The 27,374-nt window shown below is 35.8% G+C and overlaps 1 protein-coding gene across 3 annotated transcripts; it reads left to right on the top strand.

The window, feature by feature from the left end:
• The first annotated feature begins 2,141 nt into the window (after positions 1–2,141).
• On the top strand, positions 2,142–27,374 carry LOC103716849 (SPX domain-containing membrane protein OsI_17046-like). 3 transcript variants are annotated; one of them, XM_008805027.5, is made up of 12 exons: positions 2,176–2,314; positions 2,478–2,567; positions 6,917–6,990; positions 9,090–9,210; positions 14,269–14,580; positions 14,704–14,808; positions 14,902–15,356; positions 16,371–16,672; positions 19,214–19,395; positions 22,367–22,557; positions 24,794–24,927; positions 26,530–27,374. In XM_008805027.5, the coding sequence occupies exons 3-12, from the start codon at positions 6,938–6,940 to the stop codon at positions 26,766–26,768; spliced, it is 2,094 nt and encodes a 697-aa protein (XP_008803249.3). In that variant the 5' UTR covers positions 2,176–2,314; positions 2,478–2,567; positions 6,917–6,937; the 3' UTR covers positions 26,769–27,374. The 3 variants fall into 3 exon arrangements, with proteins under 3 accessions (XP_038978611.2, XP_008803249.3, XP_026664182.3); XM_026808381.4 differs by having other exon boundaries at positions 2,194–2,372; XM_039122683.3 differs by having other exon boundaries at positions 2,142–4,944.

The raw sequence follows: 27,374 nt of genomic DNA, 5'->3' as shown, positions 1-27,374 counted from the left end.
CATTTAAATGCTCAAATTATGATTACGTGATCCTCGAACAAAATAGTTTACATACTTCAAAACCTTCATGTCCTGTCCCACGCTCTTGTACCCACATTTCCAATTTTTCTCTGCCCCACGTTTCGCACAATGCTGCACGCTTCATCGTAGATGATGCCATTAAGTTGTCATCATCACTTGTTTTCGTGATATTTTTGTCATTATCGCTTGTTATCATTTGTTATGGTATTTTTGGTTTGTCTCCTTGAGCTTATAAAACTATAGGCTCATTTGGTTCACGGAAAAAGAAGAAGAAAAAGTGTAGTCAACGGAAAAGTAATGAGATGCCTCTTATTTGGTTGGAGTTTTCAAAAAAGAGAGATGTAAAAGTATATTTCCATGAAAATATGATTTCCACATTTTATGGAAAGATCTTTTTCATGAGACGAGAATCACTACATTTTTATTTTTCCCAAAAAACCTTTTCAACATTAAAAAGACATTAAAGATCTAATTTTTATTAAGGGTATAATAAAAATTATACATAACTTTTCTAAAAAAATGGATGGTCAACGAAACATTAGCACTTTGAAAATCTATTACTTTTCCATAATCAACCAAACATACCAAAAATACTTTTTTAAGCATTCTTTTTTTAGAAATCTGCTTTCTAAAAATCATATTTTTAGAAAAAAAATGCTTTCTGCGAACCAAACGAGCCCTATGATTTTCAAGGATCGTAACATATGGAGAAAACCTTCGTCTTTTTTGTGCCAGATCATAACCGTCAACTGAATCACAGGTTCTAGTCTTCTGATTACATAAATAAATGGCTGCTTTTCGATCAGCGGCCGCTTCCGCACCCAAGCGCCGAAATATACGAGGGTGACCCCACAGGCTTCCGAGGTCGCGGAAAGGTCCGCGAATGTTCTACAAGATATTCCGTATACGTCACGGGCCTTCAATTTTCCAATCGCCTGTACTATAGCATATATGCGACCACGCGCATCCACCGTCCACTAAGCGGCCAATGTTATGACCGGTGATTATCCCCCTTTGACAGCGCATTAAGACCCCCGGGATCATGTTCGCATAGGCATCTTTATGCAGAGAAACAGACAAAGCGAAACAAAGGGAAAAGTTGGTATTCATATCTAATAAGTCACCATCACCCATGCTCCGAATTGGTGAGATAAGATCAATACTCGACCCAGGTGAAGAGTCTAGGTCGGAGCTTTGATCTCCAAGGGTGGCCGGAGAATTAGTTGAAATTGCAGATGATAAACAAACTTGAGCTTTAGCATAATGATGCCTGACTGATTTGAAAATAATAATAATAAAAATTATCAGAATTTCTTTAGTAGGAAATCTCTGATACTTAAGTAAATCAGACTCTAAAAATAAAAAGAGTTTGAGGGAGAGAAGAAAATCACGATTGAGGGTCTCCCGTTTGTCCCTTTATATAGAAGGGAGTTTGTACTGATTATCGAGATTGGCGACATATGACGATTGCCCGCATATGGGTAAGAATTAACTATCTTAATCATAAAGCAACAGTCGACCAACTGGATTGTAACTATCTCTAAGATCGGTGTCATGTTGTTTGTGAGCATTAACTATTTTTAAATGGAGGCAACATGGTTCTTGTCTTGACCATAATGGCACTTCAGTTAGCTCCAAAGTCCAGCTCTTCGACAATATCAAGACCGAGTATCTCGAGTTCTTGATAAATATAGAGGGTCGGTGGACAAATATACACCATATCAACCAACTCTCCAAGCTACATTGCAAGCTTGTCACGCAGGTCTACAAGCGGCCGTGTTCGGTCAGATTAAGTGATGATAATAATATAAAATCTTGATCTATACACGATCAAATCAAATGACTGGTCGAGAGGTCCTATTTATATCAATCCATGCCTCATTTGGAGTTATCCATTTGAGCCTAACTTATTTTATTTTGCAATACTCAGTTAGTAATAAATATAAGTCAGTCTATCTCAATATTCTTGATTTAAATAGAATTCGGCACAAGTCCGATCAAAGTTTTGATCTACAACGGTCCATTTAAAATTTTGGGTCACAATATCTAATCCATACCGGATCCTAACTGAATATCCTTGCGACCCAAATAGGTAGCTTCGGGTCGGATCAATTTTTCCTACCCCTAGACGGGCGGACGGCTTATAAATAGAGTCCAGCTCCGTCGCCGTTCAGCCCGCGCTCACGTGGTTTCAGTTCGCCGTGTCGAATCGGAAGTGCTACCGACCCGCTTGGACGGCCTCTCCCTCTCCCTCTCTTCTTTTGCTTGCTTCCCTCCTCCATACTTTGCGAGGGTTGGTTATTGGGTTCTCGAACAACTCTGGAATTTTTTTTCCCCTTTTCCTATACGAAGTATATATATCTATATATCTTTTAGGTCATATAAATCCCAAATCTTCATTTCTTTTTTAATTTTTTCCCTTTCCTTCTGCGGGTTATTTAAATTCTTTGTGGTAGAAACGGTTGCCATCTCGGTCTTTGGGTTTGTTGATGGTCATCTAAGAGTTCAGAAGAAGCATTGTAACACGAGACTCGGATCTCTTCCCGGTAATTCCCTTTCTCGCCTAATATTTCTACCTATAAGATTTATTTTTCTATTATCTTTTGTTTGATGATCGACGTTGACAAAGTACTTGAAAAAGGTTTTCCTTTTTTCCCTATCGTTTTGCCAAAAAAGTTGCTACTTGGTTTTATATGTCATGATATTGCTATATATGGGTTTCTGTGGGCCGAATCTGGAGTTGTCTATGAATTGCTACTGAGAAGTTTGATTTCTTGAAATGGGTGAAAGAATGAATCAAGAAGAAGTGGTTTGTTAGAGAAAACAGAGGATGTTAAACGGATGTTTCTTGCTTTCTTGATGCATAAGAGAGTAGTTTACAGCAAGAAGCAATTCTGCGGAGAAAAGAGAGTTTCTGGTGATGCTAGCGAGGTCATGGATCTTAAGGTTATATCCCTTACAAGGGCCGCACTACTGAGAAGCTTGATTTATTGGAATGGGTGAAAGAATGAATCAGGAAGAAGTGGTTTGGTAGAGAAAACAGGATGTTAAACGGATGTTTCTTGCTTTCTTGATGCATAGGAGAGTAGTTTACAGAAAGAAGCAATTCTGCAGAGAAAATAGAGCTTTTGGTGCTGCTAGCGAGGTTATGGATCTTAAGGTTATATCGCTTACGAGGGCCGTAGTTTGCTGTCTTCTAGTTTTCTCTTTAGCTGTGGTGCCGGGTCTGGAAAATTTAAAGCTTTTCATCTTTGGAGCTCAAGAAAGAAAATAAAAGGGAATTACTTCTAAAAGTCTTGAATTTCTTGGGCGAGGATAGTAGCATAACTACTCTGGCTTCAAGTAATGAAAGCATTTTCTTTAGGTAGTGTCAAAATCATGGTTTTATTCTGAATAAAAAAGTTCATTTTTCAATTCGTAGTGGGTAAGATGCTACCCATGACTATATTTTAATCAAGTATGTGATGATAGCAGAGCTTAGAGCATTTGCTACTATCCAAGAAAGGTTTGCAAAAGATCATTTTATTTTTCCCAAGATTGGTTCTCTTGTGATGTCCCTACCTTGATAGTGACCCTGCCAATCCGAGCTTCATTCAAGTGAAGCCCCTTTTTCTTGATTCTGTATTGATCCATAACCATCCTTTCTATCCTTTGTAGATATCCCACATGAAATTTGTGATGAGGGGATTTACCTCTCCCTCCTCTACCGCAAGTCGAGATTTTATAATAAGGTGGTCTTGGGTACAAGCTCGACTTTGAAGTTCAATATGCTATAGTGTTATTCTCCATAGTCACATGTGGTTCTCTTTATTCTCCCTGTTCACAGCATCTCTATCTCATTCCTCAGATCGCTTTAGCTGCTTTTTTTTCTCTTTATATACTCTCTTCCTATAGTCTGGGATTAAGGCTTAGTTGAGTTGAGTCGAGTTGTACACTCTCTTTTCTATAGATCTCCTTTGTATCAGTTTGCCTTTTGCTTCTCCCTTAGATGTCCATTATGCTATTCGCAGGGTCATCACATCATTTACCTAGGTTCCTTAATTTGATTGAAGACTGCCTTATGATTGATTTTGAAGACACTTTGCTCCCTTATGATTTATATCAAAGTTATAAATCATAATTTATATCAAAGTGTTTCATGATTTATATTGAAGTGCAAAAAAATCATAATGAAGTCATCGCCTTGCCAGTTAGCTTCAGGAGCTTTTGATTTGGTTCTGTGCAGAAGTTGTGAGTGGCTTCAGACACCTTTACTGTTTTCGGTTCTGCACCTTAGAAAAAAGTGCCTATCTAGCTGATCAGTAAAAAAAGATCAAACCTACAATGTGAAAGATCTTTACTGCAAGTTAATCAAAATTAAATGCCAAGTGCAGGCAAATGGCAAATAAAATTCAATAATAGAAATGGTACTTGGATTGTATTTAGTTGGCTATTATACAGTTGAAACAGATCTGAATTTCGTTTCACCATTTTGGGTGATCATCAAGGAAGAACTAAGTTGGATTAGCCGCATGTTATAGTCATTGCCTCCATTCTAGAATCTCTTAGCCCCTTCAACCAGTGGTATTATTTAAATTCCATCGACTTTTCTAGGCTAGCTGGGTTTGTCATGGACCTCTGCTATTTTAATGAGACCATATTGTACTAGGGCAGGCAGACAATCCTCTTAGTCAATTTAAAGTAATCAAAAGGCACTGGAATCAAGAAGAGCTGTTTGTTGATACCTATACAACAATATCATTCTTGTAGAGACTTTATCAGTATATGATAAATCAGTTCTCTCCTTGTCATGGCTCTCCATCAAATCTGAAGTGGTACATTTTGGGAAGGAACCTCCTGCTGTTGAGATGCAGATAACCTGAAGGAAGTCTGCTGCTCCATTTACTTCACAAGAAAGAGAGATATTTTTGCTCAAAAAGACAGGTTATGATTTCTCTCCATGCATCACACCCATCACTTTATTAAGTTGATCTCTAGACAGAATTTCTAAACCTGAAATTATTCAGTAAAATTTGTGAAAGACCTGCTAAGGAGATTTTTGCATTGACAATCATACTTGAGAGTGTAGAAAAATTCAGGAAAGCATTTTATCAATCAAGAAGAGGACAAATCTATGTCTTGGAAGCATTTACTAACAGTCTAATCCATGATTCTGGGGAAAGAAAATAGGCAAACTGGTGGATGCTCCATTTAGCTAATGGCTTACAAAAAAAACACAAAGATATCTCCTTGGAAGCTTTGTACTGGAATTGTAAATTTCAAGTTACCATTGCAAGTGTGACAATCTTCTTGAATATGCAAATACTACATCATCTTGGTAAATTAATCATGGGAATTGCACAGTACATAATACAGTTTTATATGTGGATGATATACATTTGTTTCACTGAAACAAATATTCATCTAGTTTGGAGAACTTTTGAGTTGTCTATTGTTATTTGTATGGATATATATGCTTACACCTGGATATTTTATTATGCACAGATCAAACAGGTGGAATGATAAAACTGTTCTTGTAAATGATTGTTGTAAAGATCAAAGTAAATTCCTCTGAGAAGTGAATTTGTTTAAGGTTTATCTGATGTCTAAGCTATAAAATGAGAAAAGAATGCTGGAATTTAAACTGGCTTTGAATGAAAAACTGTGAAGAGTGATAATTACTAAGAAGTGAAAAATGATGCGAGGAGAGGATATTGAAGTTTCTCCTAGTAAGAAGTGAATCAATGGTAAGAAGTACAAGTCAGTTGTATTTGATAAATAAGGAAGATGACGGTGAAAAAAAATTAGTAACTCCCATCTGGAATAATGCCGATTTTCATGAACAATATGACAATGATGTACAATGAAAACCTTTTTGTGAGATGATCGCCAACTACATATAGAACTTATAATAATGAGAATGGTTATGGAAAATCATCTTGTGAGCTCACTGCATGACTTATGTGTAGAAGAGAATAGTTTTAATTGAATCAGGTTAGCATGGAAATGTGATATCGAAAGAAAATGGTGGAGCAGCTGAAACTAAACAACATATTGGACATTACAAGATTACCATCCCATAGACTCACTGAGGTCCTTACTGAGGCTTGATTCAGTCAATCTGCTTGAACCAATTTTAAAATTACTTGCAGTGTTGGCATGCTGTATTTGAGTGATCATGGTAGTTTGACCTGTTTCCATATGACAGAAAAGCCTGTTCTATGAATAATAATAGTTTCACATCTCTATTCTTAAGCTTTTGCCTTTTTTTTGAAGAATAATTTGATTTATATATGAAAATTCAGTGACTCCACTCTATACAGACCAACTTAAAAATTTAATTATGCTGTAGTCCATCTGAGGATCATTTCATGATTGAATAAGGACTGGGTGTTTTTTTACCTGTGACCATAATCAATTAGTTCTTTCATAATGTTCACAAGGAAATTGTTGATGCCCTTATTTCTAGATAAATTTGTAGACATAATGAATTATAGAAAAGAAAGGGCATAATACAAGTGATATTTGTTCTGACACTTTCTCCTTCATACGTCAGTAGATTTTCTGTCCAACTCGACTTCTTTGCTATTTTCTTTTATCATATTTTTGTTCGATTGTCATGTAATATAAATCTTTAGTGTGAGTTTCTGTATAATTCCTTTTCTCTGCAAGTCTATGATGTTAACATTTTAGCAAAGTTCTTATATTTGATTCGTTGCATTAGCTCTCATTATTTTTTTATGATTTTTCTTTAAAATGGACAGAAGTAATGAAACAATGATATTAGCACATTTATTTTTTATGTAGCTTAAAGAAAATTATATAACTAATATCTCATAGAATGTTTTAGTTCGGAAAGTTCATTTCTGTCAATTATTCCTCTTCAATCTTATACGTATAATTCTTGTGGGTATAGATTCACATACTAGACGCCAGGATGGTTAACTTCGGAAAGAGATTAATGGCAGATCAAGTTCAGGAATGGAAGGGGTATGCTCATGTTCCTTGTTACTATTATTTTTTTAATAAAAGAAACTTATAACTTCTCTCTTATTTTTATCAAGGTTGCATTATAAAGAATATTGTCCTAATGGCACAGAGGAAAGTGCTGATCGAACTCAACTTTCTTCGCCCCCCCTATTTAAGGAAGAACCTAACTCAAACTTTCCTAGCTAACTGAAAGAAGAAAAGGAGGCTAATCATGATCCTTTACGATAATCCTTGTTTCTGCATGCCTGTAATTTCCTCATATGACTTATTTGAAATGAACAATTGGCTTTTTATCTCTTTATGTTTTACTATGAGGCCTCATAGTTAATGTTTTATATGAATATCTTGATCAATGATTATAGTAAGTATGATCTACTATCTAGTGGCAATATGCTTAAACTATATATTTGTCATGGTCTTCATACCACTCCTTTGTGAGGTTCATACTTCTATTAGGGAAGAACACAATCTTCTTGTGTAGCTGTAGGACGATAAGTTAAATGCTACATTCAAGGTTTTAAATCCTGTGGCACAGGGGTGTCCGGGTTTCTCCATAGAACATGACGTCCTGTTGTCCTGCCTCGTCCCGACAGCAGTCCCAGTCATGTGTCCTAGTAGATACCCCCCATCTCTCTTTCCTTTCCGTTCTTTTTATTTTTTCTTTCCGTCCTTTCTTTTTCTTCTATCTTCCTTCCTTTCTTTCTTTTTTCTTTCTTTTTCTTATCCCTTCCTTTATTTCTTTTTTTTTTCTTTTGCTTCTTCGTTCTTTATCCTTTTGAATTATTTCCTTCCTTTCTTTCTTTTTCTTCTCCCTTACTTTCTTTCTTTACTTTTTTTTTCTTCTTCTTTTGTTTTACTTTTCCCTTTTTTTTATCTTTCCTTCTTTCCTTTCTTTCCTCTTTATTCTTTTCTTCCCGCATGGATAGGTTTTAGAGTCCCGACTCCATCTCAGTCCCGTTTTCTCAAAGGAATAGAACGGGATGGCTAGAACAGATCCTATTCCGCCGGGACTTAAAACCTTGGTCACATTATATCCAATATGTATGTACACAAGTTTGTTTTTATATATCTATGTAGTTATGCATGCCAAAATACATGTATGTGCTGGACACATTGAATAGTAACCAAGGCTCAATTGGGTACATCAAAAGTGCATTACCGTACTTCTAAACAGCCATCAATCTTAAAATAAGCTTCAAAGCAAAAAAAAAGGAAAAGAAAAAAGATAAAAATGTTGTACTTGTATCGAACCAATATGCATTTGCATATCGAGTATCGATATGGTACGGTAGTATCGGTATGGTATGGTTCGGTACCATACTGTATCAGTCAGATATTGGTATGGTACATGGTACCGAAATTGCAGACCTTGCTATCTATTTTTTAGATTGGTTCCTGATTGGGTAGGTACAATATACCCCGTATTGCCTAGTTCTGTCCAGTTCTTTCAAACACTGATAACTGCAGAAGTCTAAATTTCTTTGATGCAACATGATAGTTCAATAAATGCCTATGCCACACACACACACACACACACACATACGTAGTAACAGTATCCAATGCATTATCTTTGACATTCTTCTTTGACTTGACTTTCATTCAAGTTGCGGATGGACTTTTTGTAGCTTTATCAGACCACATCATTCTTGTCTGTGCTTATCTGCCACTTTTTGTTTTTGTATAGGACTTAATTACATTTTGGATCATTTATTAAGAGGCAGTTTGAAAACGAAAAATTATTCGGAATATTCGAATGTTCCATTTCAGATACCCTTAGATGAAGAAAAGATAATAAAGAAATTATTCTTTAATTCATTTTTAGTGGTTGTAATTAACTCCTCTGTCACTCTTGTTGCAATCAGATTTAAAGCTCTATCATATATTATCACGATTTTCGCATGAATTACTATTTTGTGGTGTCCTTCTTGTGGAGTATATGATGCTTAGTTTTCAGTTTAGTCTATATGGTTTGATTTTATGAAGTTGATTTTTTCCAGTTTGAAGTTAACCATTTAACTGGAAATACATGTGTGCAAAATTCAATTCTTTCATTTTTTTTATTGGTCCAATGTGAACTTTTGTTATTTTGCTGTTTCTAGATACTACATTAACTACAAGTTAATGAAGAAGAAAGTAAAGCAGTATGTTCAGCAGACTCAGGCAGGTGGAAAAGATCGTCGCCAGGTTCTTAAGGAGTTCTCAAGGATGTTAGATGACCAGGTATGTGAATAACCGTTGTACCTCTGCATTGGCTTATCATTGATACAGCATTCTGAATATGAATGTATATCTGTGTGTGCAAATTCTGAATATGTATGTGTCTGTGCGTGTATGTGTTTCCTGTTAGTTGGGCACTGTAGGAGGATAGAAGGTGCACTTTTATGTTTGTGAGTGGGTAGGGATCTGCAAACCATGAACAAAAACATGAGTGGATCGTGACATTTGCTTGGGTACTTGTATATGTGGCACACTTACATGCACAACCACCAGCAGCTGTTGTGCATCCATCCCACCAGCAGCAGCTGCTGGGGCTGGGATTCATGATGGATGAAAGGAGGGCGCCATTCTTACAACAAACAGGAATATTTCCAATTGTGTTGTCTTTGGCTCTCTCAGGAGGGAGGTCTGTAATAATGGGCTTCTTCTCACAGTTCATGATCAGTGAGAAATCTAAGCTCTTGTAATAATTCCCAGAGGACACATAGGCTCATTCATTGTCTCTGCCCGAAATTTTGCTTCTCGGGTTCTGACTGGTGCCAATGCCACACCTTTGGGTCCTAGGAAGACTTTCCCTGTTCTTAATGGCAGCACCTACTGCCATAACTCTCATCTCCCAACAAAAAGCCATGGTATTCTTGGCAAACTCCCATCCCACTCCTCTCTGTTTCAATCAAATGTAAAAGACAATCCCTCAGTCAAACCATTCCTCCCTTAAAGGAGCAGAGCATCCAGCACATCGCTCCACATGCTTGAGTATTTTCCATCTGTCAGATCTTCACTTTATCTGATGAAAAGAAACCAATTGATTAGTTAATCTAAGCTTGGCCATCATATCTCTTGTTACATTATGAAATGAATAAAATTAATTTAACAATGTTGCATTTATTGAAACATGTGATATGCATGTATACTATTATGGAAAACCATCCATTTTGTGGCCATATTATGCATTGTAAGTACTCTCCAAAGTATTTATATTCATTCCGTTTCTTCAGGTTTCTGATGCTGTAGATGTTAATTCTTGTAGCGTACAATCAAAACATATGATCCAACACACACACACATATGTATGTATATATATGTATGCAAGGTTTGCCGAACCGATATCGGGACCCGTACCGGTCTGCGCCGATACGGTTCGGCACCGGTGCCGAACTGAACCGTTAAGGCATGCTGGTTCATGGACTGGCACTCCCTAATATTTTTTTGCGGTTCTCAAAAAAATTTAATTGGTAATCACTATTTTCGAACTTCTTCTATGAATTTAAGTCTAATTTGATATTTTTTTGATATTTTTTGATGTTTGTATGATTCCAGTTTAACCTAAATGATGCATCTTATTGCTTTAAATTGATGCAAATCATAAAATGAACAACATAAGATATTCTCAATTCAAGTAGTGACATAAAAAATATAAAATAATACAATCAATTATATATATTTAAAGTACAACATACATGCGGATTTCTAAAATCAGATTGAGTGGTGATGGCTCTCGTATATATCCGGATCATAAGTATAGTCAGGAGGCATATCAACCCACGCCTTTAACTAAGTGGCGTTGTAGTCTTGTGGCAATAAAGCCACACCAGCAGCACTGTACTGTGGCAATAATGTCACAACACCAAAGTGCTGCTCCCACACTGTGGCAATAATGCCACAGTGCTACATGACTCGGTACCGATTCGCATCGAGTTGGCATCCAACCGGTCGGAACTGACCGGTTCCGGCAGGTTCAGGCCGGTTCCAACCCGAAAAGGACTGGTTTCGACCGGTCCCATTGTGGTTCCGGCAGTACTGCCTGAATCGGGCGGTTTGGCGGACCTTGTATGTATGTATGTATATATTTGCACTAGAAGATTTTAGGCTCAATTTCTATTGGGATTCTCTCTCCCTCTCTCCCTCTCTCCCTCTCCTTCCCCTCCTCTCCCTCTCCTTCCCCCTCCCTCCCTCCCTCCCTCTTTCTCATGAGCACGAACACATATTTATATATAAGTAGATGCATACACACAATCACATGAAAACATTCATACATACATTGGATAACAAGAGCTCCTTGATCTTTCTTTCCTTAAGATCCACTTACTGGATGCAATTGGGTTGTCATTTATTGTCAAGATCAAGCTATGAAACTTTCAGATGTAGTTGAGTACTACAGTTGCAATGTTTTGTATGGGCATGTTGTTTAAAATGTAAAATAATTAAATGTCTACTTCCAGATATAATTTGCAACCAAAATCTCTAAGATCAATTTTTTGAGATTTATCAGTGCATCTCATCTTTATTATATATGAAATCGGGGAATCTTGATGAGACACCTTGTCTAGAAGTGTTAAAACGGGTCTGTGTATTTTGTATCAAGCTATCATATCATGAGTGTCAGGCTACGATTCGAGATGTGACTGTTCCTCTCTTTTTAATCTTTAGATGAGTTTTACAGTTAGTTGCTTATACTAAGTCAAGAATTATAAGTGTTTAAAGTTATTATTTTCCATATATGTAGGCTTGGGGCCATCTATATAGATCGAATAAGAAATTTTATTTTTATTTTATTTTCTTCTCATTTCAATTTTGTCACTCATGCTGGCCATGGACTCCAATTTATGATCTAAGATTGTCTCAGCATAAAAGTCATTCCTGGGATCATTGGATTGACTTATCATCCATTATCTGTTAAAATAATCAGGTCCATACTGTTGGTATAATTTAATTAAAAGCTTATTCAAATTGTTATCAAGTGATAGAGATAGATAATTGCTGTAAGAACTTGATTGAGTTCTAAAACATGGTGAATAAATGAAATGCTATTAGAAGCTTTGATTGACATGCCAAATGAGTAGAGATAGTTGATGAAGTTTTAAGTCTCTGTGATGTTCTGGCCTGGCTTTGGTGCAGTATGTGTAATGCCATGCTTGGCATGCACTGTCACACATGCATTGGCACATAGCTGTCTCATGTGCCGCTAACAGACTGCTACATCATATGCCAGACTATATCGACTAGCATTGACGGCACTTTAATCCTTGCTAAATGAAGCCTAATCATGGATTTACGAATGATACCAGAGATATCACAGGAGTTGGCCTAAGTGAGTTGTTGATTCAATGAGTTTTTTTATTCTTTGAAAAATGGTTTTTGTCAATAAAGGCCAGATGATTATGAAACAAAAAGTGAAGGAGCTATCATTAGAAATTGGATGAATTTTGATATGTTAACTACAAATCTGACAGTTGAGTCAGTTTTACATGATTCAATCAATGAGTGGAAACAAAAATCATTTAAGATCTACTCATGATGAAAAGTTGGAAGAGGAAACATCACATGATCCAAATGTGATTAGGATACCTTGATGAGGCCTTCTTATGTTGGGTCAGGTCCCTCAAGACATTAGTCAACTTAAGGCTTGATTGTATGAGGAGGACATGTCACACGATCCAAATGTCAATATAAGACTAGTGAATCATGATCGAGTACAGGTTTTACATTTAAAGTGACGTAAAGAATCCCATGACAAGGCCTTCACTGTCATGTCAGGTCTCTCAAGATGTATCTAACCGATGATGGCTCAACTGTATAAAGGCTCAGCCTTGGTCTTTCCTGTCAGAGCTTGAAGATTTGACAACCCAAAGAAGATTAAAGTTTCTATGCTGGAGATAGGAATAAGGTTGATGCAATAAAGGGAGATTATTGTAACTCAATGGGTCTTGAGTTTAGGATTTAGGGGCCATAAAATTTAATCTTTTCAGATCAGATTACAGCTACAATTAAGGCCATAACTTGATTGTATTGTGACTAATGTCTTTTTCAGATTATAATATAATATGGGATGGCTTGGATGCTTTATTACTTAAATGCATTTATGGCTTAAATAATAAATACATTTATCTATGTGTATATATGCTTTGGTCAAGAGGTAATGTCCTTTAGTCAAGTATTGTGGCACTATGATAGTTTGGCTAAACTAGTGGTTTGGATTAGGTCATTGATTATTTTGGGTTTGCATTGAGGTCATCAACAAGGAGATTGAACAGGATAAACTAGAAAATACCAGTTCGTTTTTTTTGCTTCCTCATTTTTTAGCATGCATGGTGGACCATGGTTTTTCTTGGATCTGATATTTCTTGGGTTTGCTGATCGCACCTATATTCATTGATTTTTACTGACTCTATCCTTTTCCTGTAATATATTGTTAGGATCTGTATTGGTAATCAGATATCTATTGATTGCAATAAGATATCTATTGATCAGTAAGGACTATCTAAGTTGGCGAAAGATCTCTATTATTATATGAAGATATGATCAGCAGGGACTTACCTATGCTATTATTCCTTGAGTTTGTTCATTTATGGGCTGATGTAACTTTGCTTTCGACTTGAACGACTACTTGGTGTTAACAATTAATTGACAAATTTTCTACTGTGTTCTTCTTTCCTTTACCATTTTGAACAATACTGCTACTGGTTCAACTAAACTCCCAAGGGAGGCAGTAGTCAGCCTTTCTCTGATTTCAAGCTTTAGGTAGGGGAATAAATGATCTTAGAAAATGATGATGATAGCTGTTATACTTTCTGCAATTTAACATTTTTTTTGGAGGACAAGTATAGGTCTGGAATTTTTGGGTTTGTTTCAATTAATTTCATATAATGTCATCATAAACAATGTGGAAAAGGTTATCTCTTAAAAAATGTATGTTTACCTGAATATTAGTCTTGCCTGGGAAAATGACCTACAGACTTCTCAACATCTTGGATAGTAATTGTAAGGCCTCAGTAAAATGATTGGTATTTGCTAACCAATAAAGCCCTTGAAATTTCTATGAAAAATGTATAGGTTTGTGGAGGGGAAAAAAACTATGCAGTTTGCTTCGTCTTTCCAATCAGATAATCAATCAACTCTATATTTAGCATTTAGCAATATTTATTTAATTGATATTTCTGTTGACTTGCGATGTGGACTAAACTATGTATTTATAGAAATTATGTGCATTCTGTTATTAGCATTAAATTTTAGTTTACTTTGAGGACATCTTCCATTTCTTTCTTGTTTGTTTTGCTCCAGATTGAAAAGACTGTCCTCTTTCTGTTGGAACAACAAGGTCTTCTTGCAAGCAGAATTCAGAAATTGGGAGAGCAGCGTACAATTCTTTTAGAGCAGCCAGATATATCCCAAATATATCAACTACGTGAAGTGTATAGGACAGTAGGGCAAGATCTACTGAAGCTTCTTAGGTTTGTTGAGATGAATGCTACTGGTATTCGCAAGATACTGAAAAAATTTGATAAGCGCTTTGGTTATAGATTCACTGATTACTATGTTACTACTCGAGCAAATCATCCTTATTCTCAGCTGCAACAGGTCTTCAAGCATGTGGTAATATTTCTAGTTTGATTATTTTGTTAATGTATATTGGTATTATCTTTGCTTTTCTCTATTTTAATTTTGCTCCTAGCAGGCACATAAATCGTTTCTGAAGCTGTTCTTTTCAATAAACAGGGAATAGTGGCTGTTGTAGGTGCCTTATCTCGCAACCTTGCAGATTTTCAGGATTGTCAAGGAAGCTATTTATCCATTTATGATCAGCCATCTGTACCTCTCAAGGTTTTATCAGCTAGATATTTCTTATTTAGCCCATAGTTTTGTTTTGTCTTTAAGGACCTCCATATTGATAATATCTATCTGTATTTAATGCAGGACCCTGTTATAGACCAAATAAATGCATCAGTAGACAGGCTAACACATTCAACAAATTTCCTTCAATTCTTAGGCCAGCATGCACTTATTGTTCAAGAAGATATACCAAGTGCAGCAGAGGATCATGTTGATGACCAAAGATACCATTTTATATCTCTTCTCCTGAACTTGGCAAACACTTTCCTTTATATGGTCAACACATACATTATTGTCCCAACTGCAGATGACTACGCATTGAGCCTTGGTGCTGCAGCAACAGTATGTGGTGTAATTATTGGGTCAATGGCTATTGCACAAGTATTCTCTTCAATCTATTTTAGTGCATGGTCAAACAAGTCATACTTCAGACCGCTTGTATTTAGCAGCATCATGCTCTTTATGGGAAATATGTTGTATGCTTTGGCTTATGATCTTAACTCAATAGCTATTCTTCTGATTGGTCGCCTTTTATGTGGGTAAGCAATTCTTGTTTCCTCTTTGGAAACGGTCAATATTATATGATTTTCTTTTGTTTCTGAACTATTTAGGTATTTCTATGCTTTTACTTCCACAGTGGCTTGAGTCTTTTATATTCCTATTTATTGTTAACTTGGATTTTTTTTAAGTTTGACATGTTAGGTAGCCCATATAACTTGAACATCATATTTCATGCACAGCTAAAACCTGGCATTTGCAATTCATGTGATCTATCAAGTTAAGGGATTGTATGATGGATCCAGTGATCTCGTCAACTGTTAGCACTTTTAGTATGATTTATAGTTGATTTGCATTTCTATGAAATCAGATGCAACCAAATAAGGAGGATGGCCAACCTATTTCCTTTTTCCTCCACTAACCTAAAATTTGATTTCACTAGATTTTTCTGTGTAGGCATTTGGTGTCTTTATAGATTTTTCTTAGGGTAGCCATTTGGTGCTTAATGTAGAAGCCAAAGAACTAGATGAAAGTATATATTAAATTACAAACAGTATATATTAAATTACAAACAGATTGAATGCATGGAATAAGAACATACTTACCTTTCTATAGAGATTGAGAAGACTGCTTATCATACCTGCCTTCCACCTCTTTGCAACCAGTACTCGGAGAGCCTAAAAATAACTAAAAGAAAACAATCAAAATTTTCTTACCAAATGATATTTAAGATAGCTTTGGTTTCAAAGGGTTTAAATGATTTTAAATGCTCTGGCATTTTCTGTCAATTGCAGAGATCACTTACCGTGCCCATCTCTCCTCTGTTAACATGAAATTGCAAATTAGAAGTCCCGTAATTTATTGACTAAAAAGTTCAACGCATATACTTTGCAAATATCTGTTCTGTACAAAAGCATTTCATTCTGATATTCCATATGCACTATACATTTTTTTAGAAAAAATATTTCTAGTATGAATATGTTGGTTTCCTTACTCTTTTTTGGTGTGTGATCCATCAATTTATATTGTATTGTAAACTTCACCTTATTTTGCAGGTTGGGTTCTGCTAGGGCTGTAAATCGTCGTTACATTAGTGATTGTGTGCCTCTTAAAATTCGCATGCAAGCCTCTGCAGGTTTTGTTAGTGCTAGTGCTCTTGGAATGGCTTGTGGTCCTGCCCTCGCTGGCTTGCTCCAAATAAAGTTCAAGCTTTACTCTCTGACATTTAATCAAAGCACCTTACCAGGATGGGTTATGGCTCTGGCTTGGCTCGTGTATTTATTTTGGTTGTGCATTTCATTTAGAGAGCCAGACCATGACAGCAAAGAAGGCCTTCCTCCACAGGATGTTGATGCTGGTAAGCTAAATTTGATTGTCACCACAATAGTATATATTGTATCTTCTTAAGAAAGATTGCAACCTTAAATATTTTTCATTTTCTATAATCGTGTTGAAATTCATAAATAAATATAGATATGACCTGGCCTTGTTCAATAAAACATAAGGAAATCTGGTTTAAGATAGCATCTTAGATTTTGAAGGTTGTGACAAGATCTCAGGTTAGAAGAAGAGGAGATAGAAAACCCAGATTTCATCTTTTACGAAAAGATCCATGATGAAAACTTCTCAAGAATGTCATATCCATGGGCTCAAATCTCGTGCATGTTTGCCTTGTGTCATCCATTATGACGGACTAGTATGCACCCGTATTGATTGAATAATGTATTGTTCCATATTGCCCTTCTATTGAGGTGTATTGAACCCGTAATGCTCGGCACATTTCCTTATTTTTTGCTTATTTTTACCAAGGTTTTGTGACATACTAAGGCATAATGTCCCCACACTGAGGATTGTACCATACCAGCCAACCTTCAATACAATACCAAATTACCAATTCTTGAGATTTGAATCCTTGGTCATGGCCTCTCATGCCACATTCGTGAATTTTTCATGTTTATGAGCTGTTCCATACATGTATGATTCTTGATACAAACTGAGTGGAGGCCCAATTTTGAGCATCAAGACTGGCCATTCAAATGTCTCACTAACTACATGACGATGTGACAAAAAAAGATACTTTTTGTTGGTAGGAAGTTGGTTACTCCAAATGGTATGGCAAACATGGTTTTGCTAAAACAAGCTAATGATGTTAGAAATACAAAATGGTGAATTTTTGAACATGGAAGGTTTTGAATATTGAAGAGAGTTGAAGATATAATGTAGCTTTTCCTTTTGTAGCTAGATGAGCATGCCCCAAGATGGGTTATCAATAATAGCTAGAATCATTAGATGCTATTTTAGATATGTAGATCATGGCCAATGGGGTAGATTTACTAGTCTTTCCCCTATCGTGTATTTCTAGTGTAATTGATACTGTTCATTTTTGTACCTCGATGCCTAGGTTAGAGATTACCATAGTGCATGGATTTTGGTTTCTAGATATTTTTTTTTTGTTTTTTAGTGTAGATCACTTTCAAAAGTACATATCTTCAATTTTGATGATCAATCATTGATTTTGAAATGTTAGATCTAAATATAAAGATTTAACATGAAGCAAGGTATGCTATGCCAGTTTCAGGACTCATATCGGTTACTTGGTGGTACGGTATGGTACCGTGCCATTTTCTTTCGGGCCTGTACTAATATAACTAGAGCTGGCAAGGGAGGGGAAGAGGGAGAACGAAAGAGAGGAAAAGAGAGAGAGGAGGATGGAGGAGGGAGAGAGAGAGGCCGAGAGAGGGAGAGAGAGGGCTTTCGAGTCCCTATCTCCTTTGGCCGCACGAAAATGGGCGGAGCCCTTGTTTTGAAATGGAACTGGGGCTCCGCCCCTTTTTTTTGAATTGTTTTTAGAGAGGGAGGGAGGGAGAGAGAGAGAGAGAGAAAGTGAGGGAGGGAGAGATGGCTTTTGAGCTTCCATCTTCTTCGGCTGAACCGGTTGTACGGCATTTACAACATTCCTTGTTGTAGTTAGTCTTTATATGATTAGAAATGAATGTTGAATCCTTTCATACATATTAATGCACAAACAGAGATCAACAGATTTATTATAAATTCAAAGATCAAAAACAAAAAACTCAATCAATAAAGACTAAACATTAACTAAAAGTCAGTTCAAGATTTAAACTTTAATTTGCCCTTTTAAAATGGCCACATGCACAACTTGTGCTGACCCGACCCTGCCATCTATTCTATAGAAGCAGAAATATGCTGATCTGCTGCTCCACTACCTCTCCTCCATCACAACGCTAGGTGCCCTCCTCCCTCCTTCCTCCTCTTCCTTTCTTTCTTTATTTTTTTCTTCTTTCTTTCCGTCTTCCTTATCTCCTTCCTTTCTTTTCTTCTTGCTTCCTTTTGTTCCTTTTCTTCTTCATTCTTTCCTTCCTTTCTTTCCCTTTCTTCTTTCTTTCTTTCTTCCCTTTCTTTCTTCTTTCCTTCCTTTCTTTCTTTTCATTCTTCTTTTTTTATTTCCATTCTTCCTTTCTTTGTTCCTTTCTTTCCTATTTTCTCCACCCCGCCAATTGGAGTGTCATGTCCAACCAATGCACTAGCATGTTGGATCCATATCCTCTGCCTTTGTCGGTGTCTTGCCGTGTTGACACAGGTACGCCGTGGAGAAATGAAGAGTCTAGTTTCATAAATCCTAGTTTATTTGGCAAGTTGTTCTGATATAATTTTACTAGACAAAATGATTTGTGACGTAGAATTTAATGTTGATTTCTGAAAATAATTGAAAAAAAGACTTAGTGTTCAGTACAAATATTAGTTAGTTGACAAGGGTGACCTTGTATTGATATAATTGAAGCATCTAAACCTTCAAAAAAAAGTCGGAAAAAATATTTTCTCAGTTACCTTATTACTATTTGATATTTGATAAGTTATCTGAAATTTTGCAAAGCAGGACACTTGGAAAATGAGAGACTAGAGAATGGTCTTGTGCAACCTCTTCTCATAAATTCAAATGAGAAGCAAGATGAAGATGGAGAGGAAGATTTTGAGGACAGTGAAGAAGCCTCTGAAGAGTCCCACGGGCCTGCAACTTCTATTGCTTCAGCCTATAGACTGCTTACACCATCTGTGAAGGTTTGACTTCTTACTCTAAACGTTACTAAATAGGTGGTGCTTTTAGACAGTAGCAATGTACACACTTTTCAGACTATAACGTATAATTTAATAGCATATGTGGCCTCTATTTATACATGATTTTATGTATATATAACAGTAGATAAATGCAGAAAACAAGTAGTATAGTATATAAAAATCAGCAATCAACTAATGGTTGTTTGTTTGGGTCCTAGAGGAGTTGTCATGAAGCATTGTCAGAAGAAATAACGGTATGGGAGTCCAAGAGGGACAAGAAACTGGTTGTATTCATGCACTTCTACCCTTGCAAAGACATCCTACAATCTAATATATAGTCAAAATGTCAAATATCATCCTCTATTTCAAACTTAACATGGAGATGTTAATTTAGATGAGTGACAATGGAGGCATTGAGAATTGATCATGTAATCTGCATAAAGGAACATAATGTCAGAAGAGGAACGCTACATGAAGAGCTCATAATTGTATGACATTCTTGGTGAACTAACGTTAAGAGTTACACAATCCTTGAAAGAGACATGAAGTGCAAGGTCATAGTAAACATTTTATACTGATGGAAGGAATTGTCATATCAGTCCCATATGGATGTGAACCATAATTTGCTACAGAAGTCCTGTTATTGTTTATTATTGGGAAAGTTTATCTTGATATTGGAACTATGACTGTATTTGGGTTTGTTTCAGAGTCTAGGGCTTGTTAGCTATAAGTAATTATAAATATTCATGGGTTTGAACAATATTACAATAATATTAGCTGTCAAGTGAAGCATTACATGGATGCAGCAAAGACTGCAATTTTATAATATCATTCCTTAAGGGGAAGTAATCAGTTTCTCTACAACCTATTCATATGATTAGGAAATTTAAGTTGTGAGGAATGGCAGCAGGATTATCATCTAGGGAAAAGAACAGACACCTGCTTGGAGGAACACAGCATTTGAAGAGAAACAATTCTTGGTAGCAGCTGACACTGGAATAGCTCATGCGATTTTTTGTGGTTGTGCTTATAGACTTGATTGAGAACTGGTATCTTAGGAGGTCAAGTGCAAGTAAGTGGGATCCCTACACCAGCTAAGTGAGCATGATTAAGAGAGTTTGTGTAAGTAATAGGTGAAGCAGGCTGGGAAAAATAAACGAGGAAAAAGGATTTGCATGAACCTAAGAAAGGTTTGTGCTTAACATCCTTGATCAAATTAGCATGAGGACTGAAGTGCCCCTTGAAGAGGGAATTTGTAAGAACCAATGGCCCGATAGGGTTCTCTCCCAGTGTTACCTTGTTTACATTTCTATGTTAAGAAACCAAAAACATTTAAGGGTGTTGAGCAATGGGACTCTATTTCAGTGTTGACTTCAAGGAAACCATGCTGATCATGCTCTTGGAGTGCAGACTTAATGTTGAGAAGATGTTCTTTAGCAAATATTATGAAATTGCTGTTTGGAGGTGACTGCTAAGGAGGAAAAAAGAATATGTATGAGATCAGGGTAATATTAGTTATACCCTAGAATGGCTAAGGCATGGAGATGAAGATGAGAAGTGCACTTGTGATCTTAAGAATATTGTATTTTGCCAAACCACATTTTGCTTGTGAGTGTTAGCTCCTGATTGCTTAAAATGGAACCTGTGAGGATATAATTCTTGAAGTTTTTTAAGTGAGATGTTGGCAAGTTTCATTTGAATGATTTTTTTTTTACCGTTTCTCTTTTCTGGGGTGTAAACCATGTTGATGAAGTCATAACAGATGTGGTAAAAACTGGACATATATGACTTGGTGTTTTGGTAACTTGCAATCTCAAATAAAATAATATATATTTTCTAAAGCTGCTTAGTGAAACAAAGCCCAAGTCTAGATCCATCAGGATAGTTAGATGCTGATGTCAGTAATTACTAACGGATAGGTGGCATGTAAATAGACAAAGAACACTTAGAAATGCAATAAGTTGGAGGTTGTATAAGTGTGAGGTTACAGCCCAGCCCCTCCCAACACCTGTACACATGCCGAACTGCATTGTTTCTTCCTATCTTGTTTGCTATGAAAGACTTCGGCAATATCAAAATCATTGAACTTACTGAAAATGAGAAGATCGTGGACAAGTTTGAAACATAAAAGACATTAACATTTTGCTAATTGACCGCCTCTATTATAGGGTGGTGCAATGGATCAGTGTAGAATGGCAGGTGAAGGAGATTTATGGGCAATGTAGATCCAATTAAGATGAGGGATGAATGTGTTTTTGCATAATTAGATCAAATGTGGTGCCATGGGACAGGTGCAGATGCAGGTGCTAGGTGTGTAGATGGTTCATGACTCCTACATGTGCCAGAACTGATAAGTTACCTCTGACAGCAATATTTGAGGAAGAGACCATAAGTGCTTTTGTTTTGAGATCTTGCAGCTTCCTATGTTTGTTTTATATTTATTTTGCGCCACAGGAAATGCACTACGAAGTGCCAAAGTTGGCAGAAGAAATTCTTTTTATGAGCTAACCGTGAAGGAATAACCAAGAAATTCAAGTAGAGAATCATGATGCTTAGCCAAAGTTCTCAATTACTTTGGTTCATTGGTTAGCTCAAATGACACTTTCATGTCAATAGGGTCATGATGGAGAAGCTGGCCTTGGAGTAGCTTGATGTAGCATTAAGGAGCATTAAGAGCTAATAAAGCCTCTTGGAGTCTTATATGATCAGAGTTCATAGCTGGGCCTTAGGTTGCAGTATTTTGCAGTTATTGTTTTCAATTGCGTTTGTTTTTAATTATAAAAGCCTGACATCTATCTAAAAATGTCAAATTCACTTTATTATATGGGTCCATTTTCTAAGATACTTTCCCATTTTTGAGATGCCTAACAACTTTGGCACTTTTCAGTGTGTAGTGTGTTAATCTTCATATAAGAAGCCAAGGAATTATTTATGTTTACATGCTTTCCTAATTTGGTTTATTTTCTTTCTGTAGGTCCAGTTGTTGATCTATTTCATGCTCAAATATGCAATGGAGATTTTACTTTCCGAGTCAAGTGTCATTACCACATTATACTTTAGTTGGTCTACCAGCACAGTGGCCATTTTTCTAGCAATCCTTGGACTGACAGTTCTTCCAGTAAATGCCATTGTTGGAAGCTACCTTACCAACATGTTCGAGGACAGGTAATAGTAAATGATATGTCATACTGATTATTTAAATGATATTAACAATAATGGAGACCTTGTTTTGTCACTATTGATGATATGATTGTATGTTATTATGTTTTATTCATTTGTATAGGCTTATATAACTAGTTACTTGAATTATTGGTTAATGTTTTAATATTGTTTTCTGATATAGTGTTTTGCTTAATTCTTTCCATATATTTTCTCCTGTCTGTTATATGCTTTATGAAATATCATTCTGTGAAATAATTCAGCATATACCACATTTATATTCCACAGTAGTAATTATGTTTTTAGTAATATCAATTATCAAATGCTATTCTAATCATGACATTTGTAATTTATGGAGTTTTAGCTTGGGTTAGTTAAGGTAAAAAAAAAGCTTTCTGGTTATGGGTTGGTTATAGAACTCATCAGTCTGAAATAATTCAATATATTTCCACATTTATATTTCATAAAAATAATTAATAGGTTTATGTTCCACAGTAATAATTATTAGTAAATTATGCTGTAGAAAAATAATTAATAAGAGTATATTTATGTTTTATTTCATGAATTTGATATTATCTAGGCATTTATAGTCATAACAAGTGTCCATCCAATTGTGGCATTTGTAAGTTCTGGAATTCTAGCTCTGGTTAGTGAAGGTTCAGATAAGCTCTCTAGTTAATGGTTGGTAAAGGAACCATAGTGGATGCTTAATTACAATTCTGAAAAATTCACTATTACATATTTGCTCTAGTTTTCTGCAGGATTAGTTAAGTACATTAGGTGAAATTTTCATCAACTATAACAACTGTCATATTCTTTGAAGAACAAGGGGTATGTTTGAAGTGTTGTTCATCGCCTTGTGAAGTATGGTACCGCTCAATCTTCTTTACCCTCGTAAATTATCCATATGATAATCCTTCAAAGAAACCTCGTTGTTGTTTACCTACTCTGTATCATTTAATATTATTTGGTTCATTAACCTCCTCTTTTTGAGACCTGGGCCAGATCAGATTAAAGATGACTCTGCTAACCTTGAAGGGCTTCCAGTGATCATGTATTCCTCATGTCCCTAAAAGAGAATGAAAAGTAAAAAAGAATAATGAGGATAAATGAGAACATAAATATGTTGATATAATAAGTAGTTAAATAAGAGAGAGAAAATAAAAGTAGAAGAGAAAAGAAAAGGAATATAATAGGTGGTCATGCAAATGACTCTGTATCATTTGCATGACCACCTATTATCAGTGGCTGAATCAAAGTTTAAAGTGTCAGTATCAGAATTTGTATTCGTAACTTAGTGGTATGTTGATGCAAGGTATGCTTCCATGTGCCATCACATTAAAAATGAGGGTAGTGTTAGTAAAATGGTATTTGTACAGTGGTATGTATGTACTGGACCTTACAAATATATCGTTTACGAACCAATATGCACCAAAATTTAAGTCCTTATGCTAAATGACTAAAGATGATACGTGATTGTGTGTAATCTCCTTCATGTCAAATCACCTCTATACATGGTTAAATATTACATATCTTCAATTCTCTCAATCTAAAATAAAATTTTGACACATCCAATATTAGAGCAGTCCTATGCCAGCTTCTTGATTGCATAGTTATTTGTAAGCATATCACAAATGTAATATTGATATGACCCAAGGTAACTGAAAAGCTGAAATGGCAATCTAATTCAATATATTTGGTTCTCTCATGATAAGTAGCAATGTAAATGGCTGTTTAATCATTGCGGTAGAGCTCCATATTGTCGTTACTGAAAATTTAATCTCTGATAGGTAATCTTGTATTCTTGCATTACCTCTTTCAGGAATGGCATGTGTGCACTGTTTTTCAATATATAGATTGTACTATGAAGTTCAATTAACTAACAGAATTCTGACTAATTGAATATTTACCATTAGCTGATATGTTTAAACTGATAGGATGTTTAACTCTTAGTCAGGACCTTGATATCAAAATAACCCTTAGGGGCTAATGAATTTGAAGTTTATGTGCTGTAGCTTGTCCATACACTATTAAATATATAAACTACAAAATTTTTTATGCCTCTGTCCAAATGTATAATGAAAAATTTGTTTCTTAGCGCATATGATTTTGCTTATGCCATAAGGGGAACCCCATTTTTCTGTGAATTACAAGATATAATACTTATTATACTCTGTGCTTAAAGTATATTCTAAGCTTATAAGTATATTTAAACTTATGCTATAAAGTTGACATTTTGCAGGCAAATCCTGTTGGCATCTGAAATTCTGGTGTTGGTAGGTATAATTCTAAGCTTCCGTGTCACAAGACTGTACTCTGTGCCGCAATATGTCTGCTCAGCACTCATCACCTTCGTATCTTCTGAAGTGCTTGAAGGTAATCCGTGGTTGCTGACCCAGCATAACTTGATTATTTTGAATTTCTAGTATCATTTGTAGGTTATGTAGAAATGTTCTGGATGATTTGAAAATCCAAATATATCATAGGGTCTCAAGGGTATTCCATCTTTGTGGTTGAGAAGTAACATTCTTTCAACTCTTATCACTAAATTACAGCTGGAAGCCTGGAGCAGGACTGCAAGAAGAGGGACATAAACAGGAGAGCTTAGAAGAACAATATACTTCCAATAACATATTTTTAAACTACATTCTAGGCCGTTTGAGTGATGTTGAGAGCGGCTTTGTTGTTTTGGATGAGGGTTCAATACTAGATGTTTTCTCATGAACTTCTCACAACCAATGAATGATTGCTATTGATTTTTTTGTTCATGCAACATTCTTTTTTGAAACCCATGCATTTTATATTTTACTTCTATCAATCTATATGAGCATCCACTGCATTTTGCTTTCCTCCTTGATAGACCTGCTTAAGTTATCTGTGTTAACAAGCAAGAAGTGAAGCCCTCTATAGCTATTACCATTCATTCATTTTTTAATATCATAAAGTTCTAGTACGAAAAATTTGAATTGTTTCTTCACCTAGTTTAGTTGGCTCAAAGACTTTCTCAAGTATTAGTCAAGTTTTGAATTTCAAGATCATCTGTATATTACATATGAGAAACAATCAAAAGATAAAAAACAAAAGAGCTGATTAGATGCAGTTTTAACTGACTTTATTTGTTTTCAAAATGTAATTTTGTTCATTTTTCTTATTTATATGTACCTATTTGTGTCTGTACTGTCTTGTAAAGTTTTTCTTTTCTTTTCTTTTTCTGCCTTTTTCTGAAAGTTTTATTGTAAAGGATCTAAAGTATGAAAGACTATAAGTCTAATTGTATCTATCTATCTATCTATCTATCTATCTTTCTCTCTTTCTTTTTGTTTGATTTGTTCAGAGTTTTTAGATATGCCTCTGTGTATGTGATAGTTTGTGTTCATACTATTGATAAATATGAACATAACAATATTTTCTGGTGAGACATTTAAATATTTTTTCTAATTTTTACATAGGTATATGCTATTTTAACAGAAATGTCATGTACCTTACATATCATAATATTTATTGGGTGTAAAGTTCTCATAAGATTAACATAGAATAATTCTGATCCAGTTTTAATAACATGATTCTAATCCCTCCATTCTGCACCATGGAAATAAAAGTAAGGGCTCGGTTCATCTCATACTATGATTAGTGGAAAATATGTCATAATTTCAAAGTTGGGGTAATGTTAAATTGGTACATTATTGACCACTTGAGAAGCTTCCTCCCTTAACTTTTGTGTCCATGCTGCATATGGTATAAATCATAAACTTGAATCAAGCATCAGACCATGTACATTGTAAATTGGATTAGTTGCTGTGTTATTTTCTAAATCTTGCTGATTGTCTGCTTTCACATGGCACATTATCACTATTGTAGTCGCAGCTAGCAAGCACCCAGCATTAGTTTTAAGCATTGTTGGCTTTGCTTATTCAAACATTTGTCATACTCTTCATCTAGTGCCATTGTCTCACGAGTGTTTTTGGCTGTCCAATACAGGGGTCAATCTATCCCTTCTTTCTCGAGTTATGTCATCCCGGCTTGCCCGTGGTACCTACAATGGTGGCTTGCTGTCAACCGAAGCTGGGACCTTGGCTCGGGTGGTTGCTGATGGCACTATCACATTGGCTGGCTACTTGGGTGAAGACCAGCTCCTAAATGTCACCCTGCTACCTTCTCTCTTGATCTGTCTAGCTTCCATTGCCGCTACCTTCCTTACATACAACACTCTATACTGATAATGCATGCTATATCCAATTCTCACATTACGTGCATCAATCTTGCTCCCCTCTGTTGTATGTGGGTTGTGCAGTAATAAGCAAGGCTCATTAATTGATCCACGTCCGGTTAAGGCTTTATGTAATTCATCAGCTGCCATGTTCTCTAAGAAAAGCATGGCTCTTGTTTTCTCATGGTATTTCTGAGACTATCCAGGTTATTCTTGTCCATGGTCTTGTTTGATGCCCAGTACCTGTGTGCCCCCAAGAGCCTTCAGCATGTAACCAAGAGCTATTCGTGTCGTGGGATATCTCCATGGGAGCGGAGGCTGGAAAGTTACCAGGGTAGCAGAGCGGTTGCATTTCTGTTCCGTGGGAATTGATTATCTGAGTGCATTCTCAGATGTTCCTTGCCACATCGGTTATTCACTCATCACATGTTATTTTTTATGTTTAAAACTACATAACTTATTTATTAACTATGCTTTGTCCTAGCTTTTTGCTCTGTCAATTCTGAAGCATGTTGTCTTATTCGGTCAAGAAAAGGTGATCGGATGTAAGAAGGACACGTTCTTTGTAATTTTCACAGGTAATTGATTTCATTCGATTTTTTTGTCTTGGACACAA

Source organism: Phoenix dactylifera, chromosome 3 (genome assembly GCF_051530095.1).
Source record: "Phoenix dactylifera cultivar Ajwa chromosome 3, Ajwa_hap1_PhDact_Kaust_v1.1, whole genome shotgun sequence".
NCBI lineage: Eukaryota > Viridiplantae > Streptophyta > Magnoliopsida > Arecales > Arecaceae > Phoenix > Phoenix dactylifera.
The sequence above is the reverse complement of the archived record's forward strand: the minus strand, read 5'-3'. Positions and strand labels throughout refer to the sequence as shown.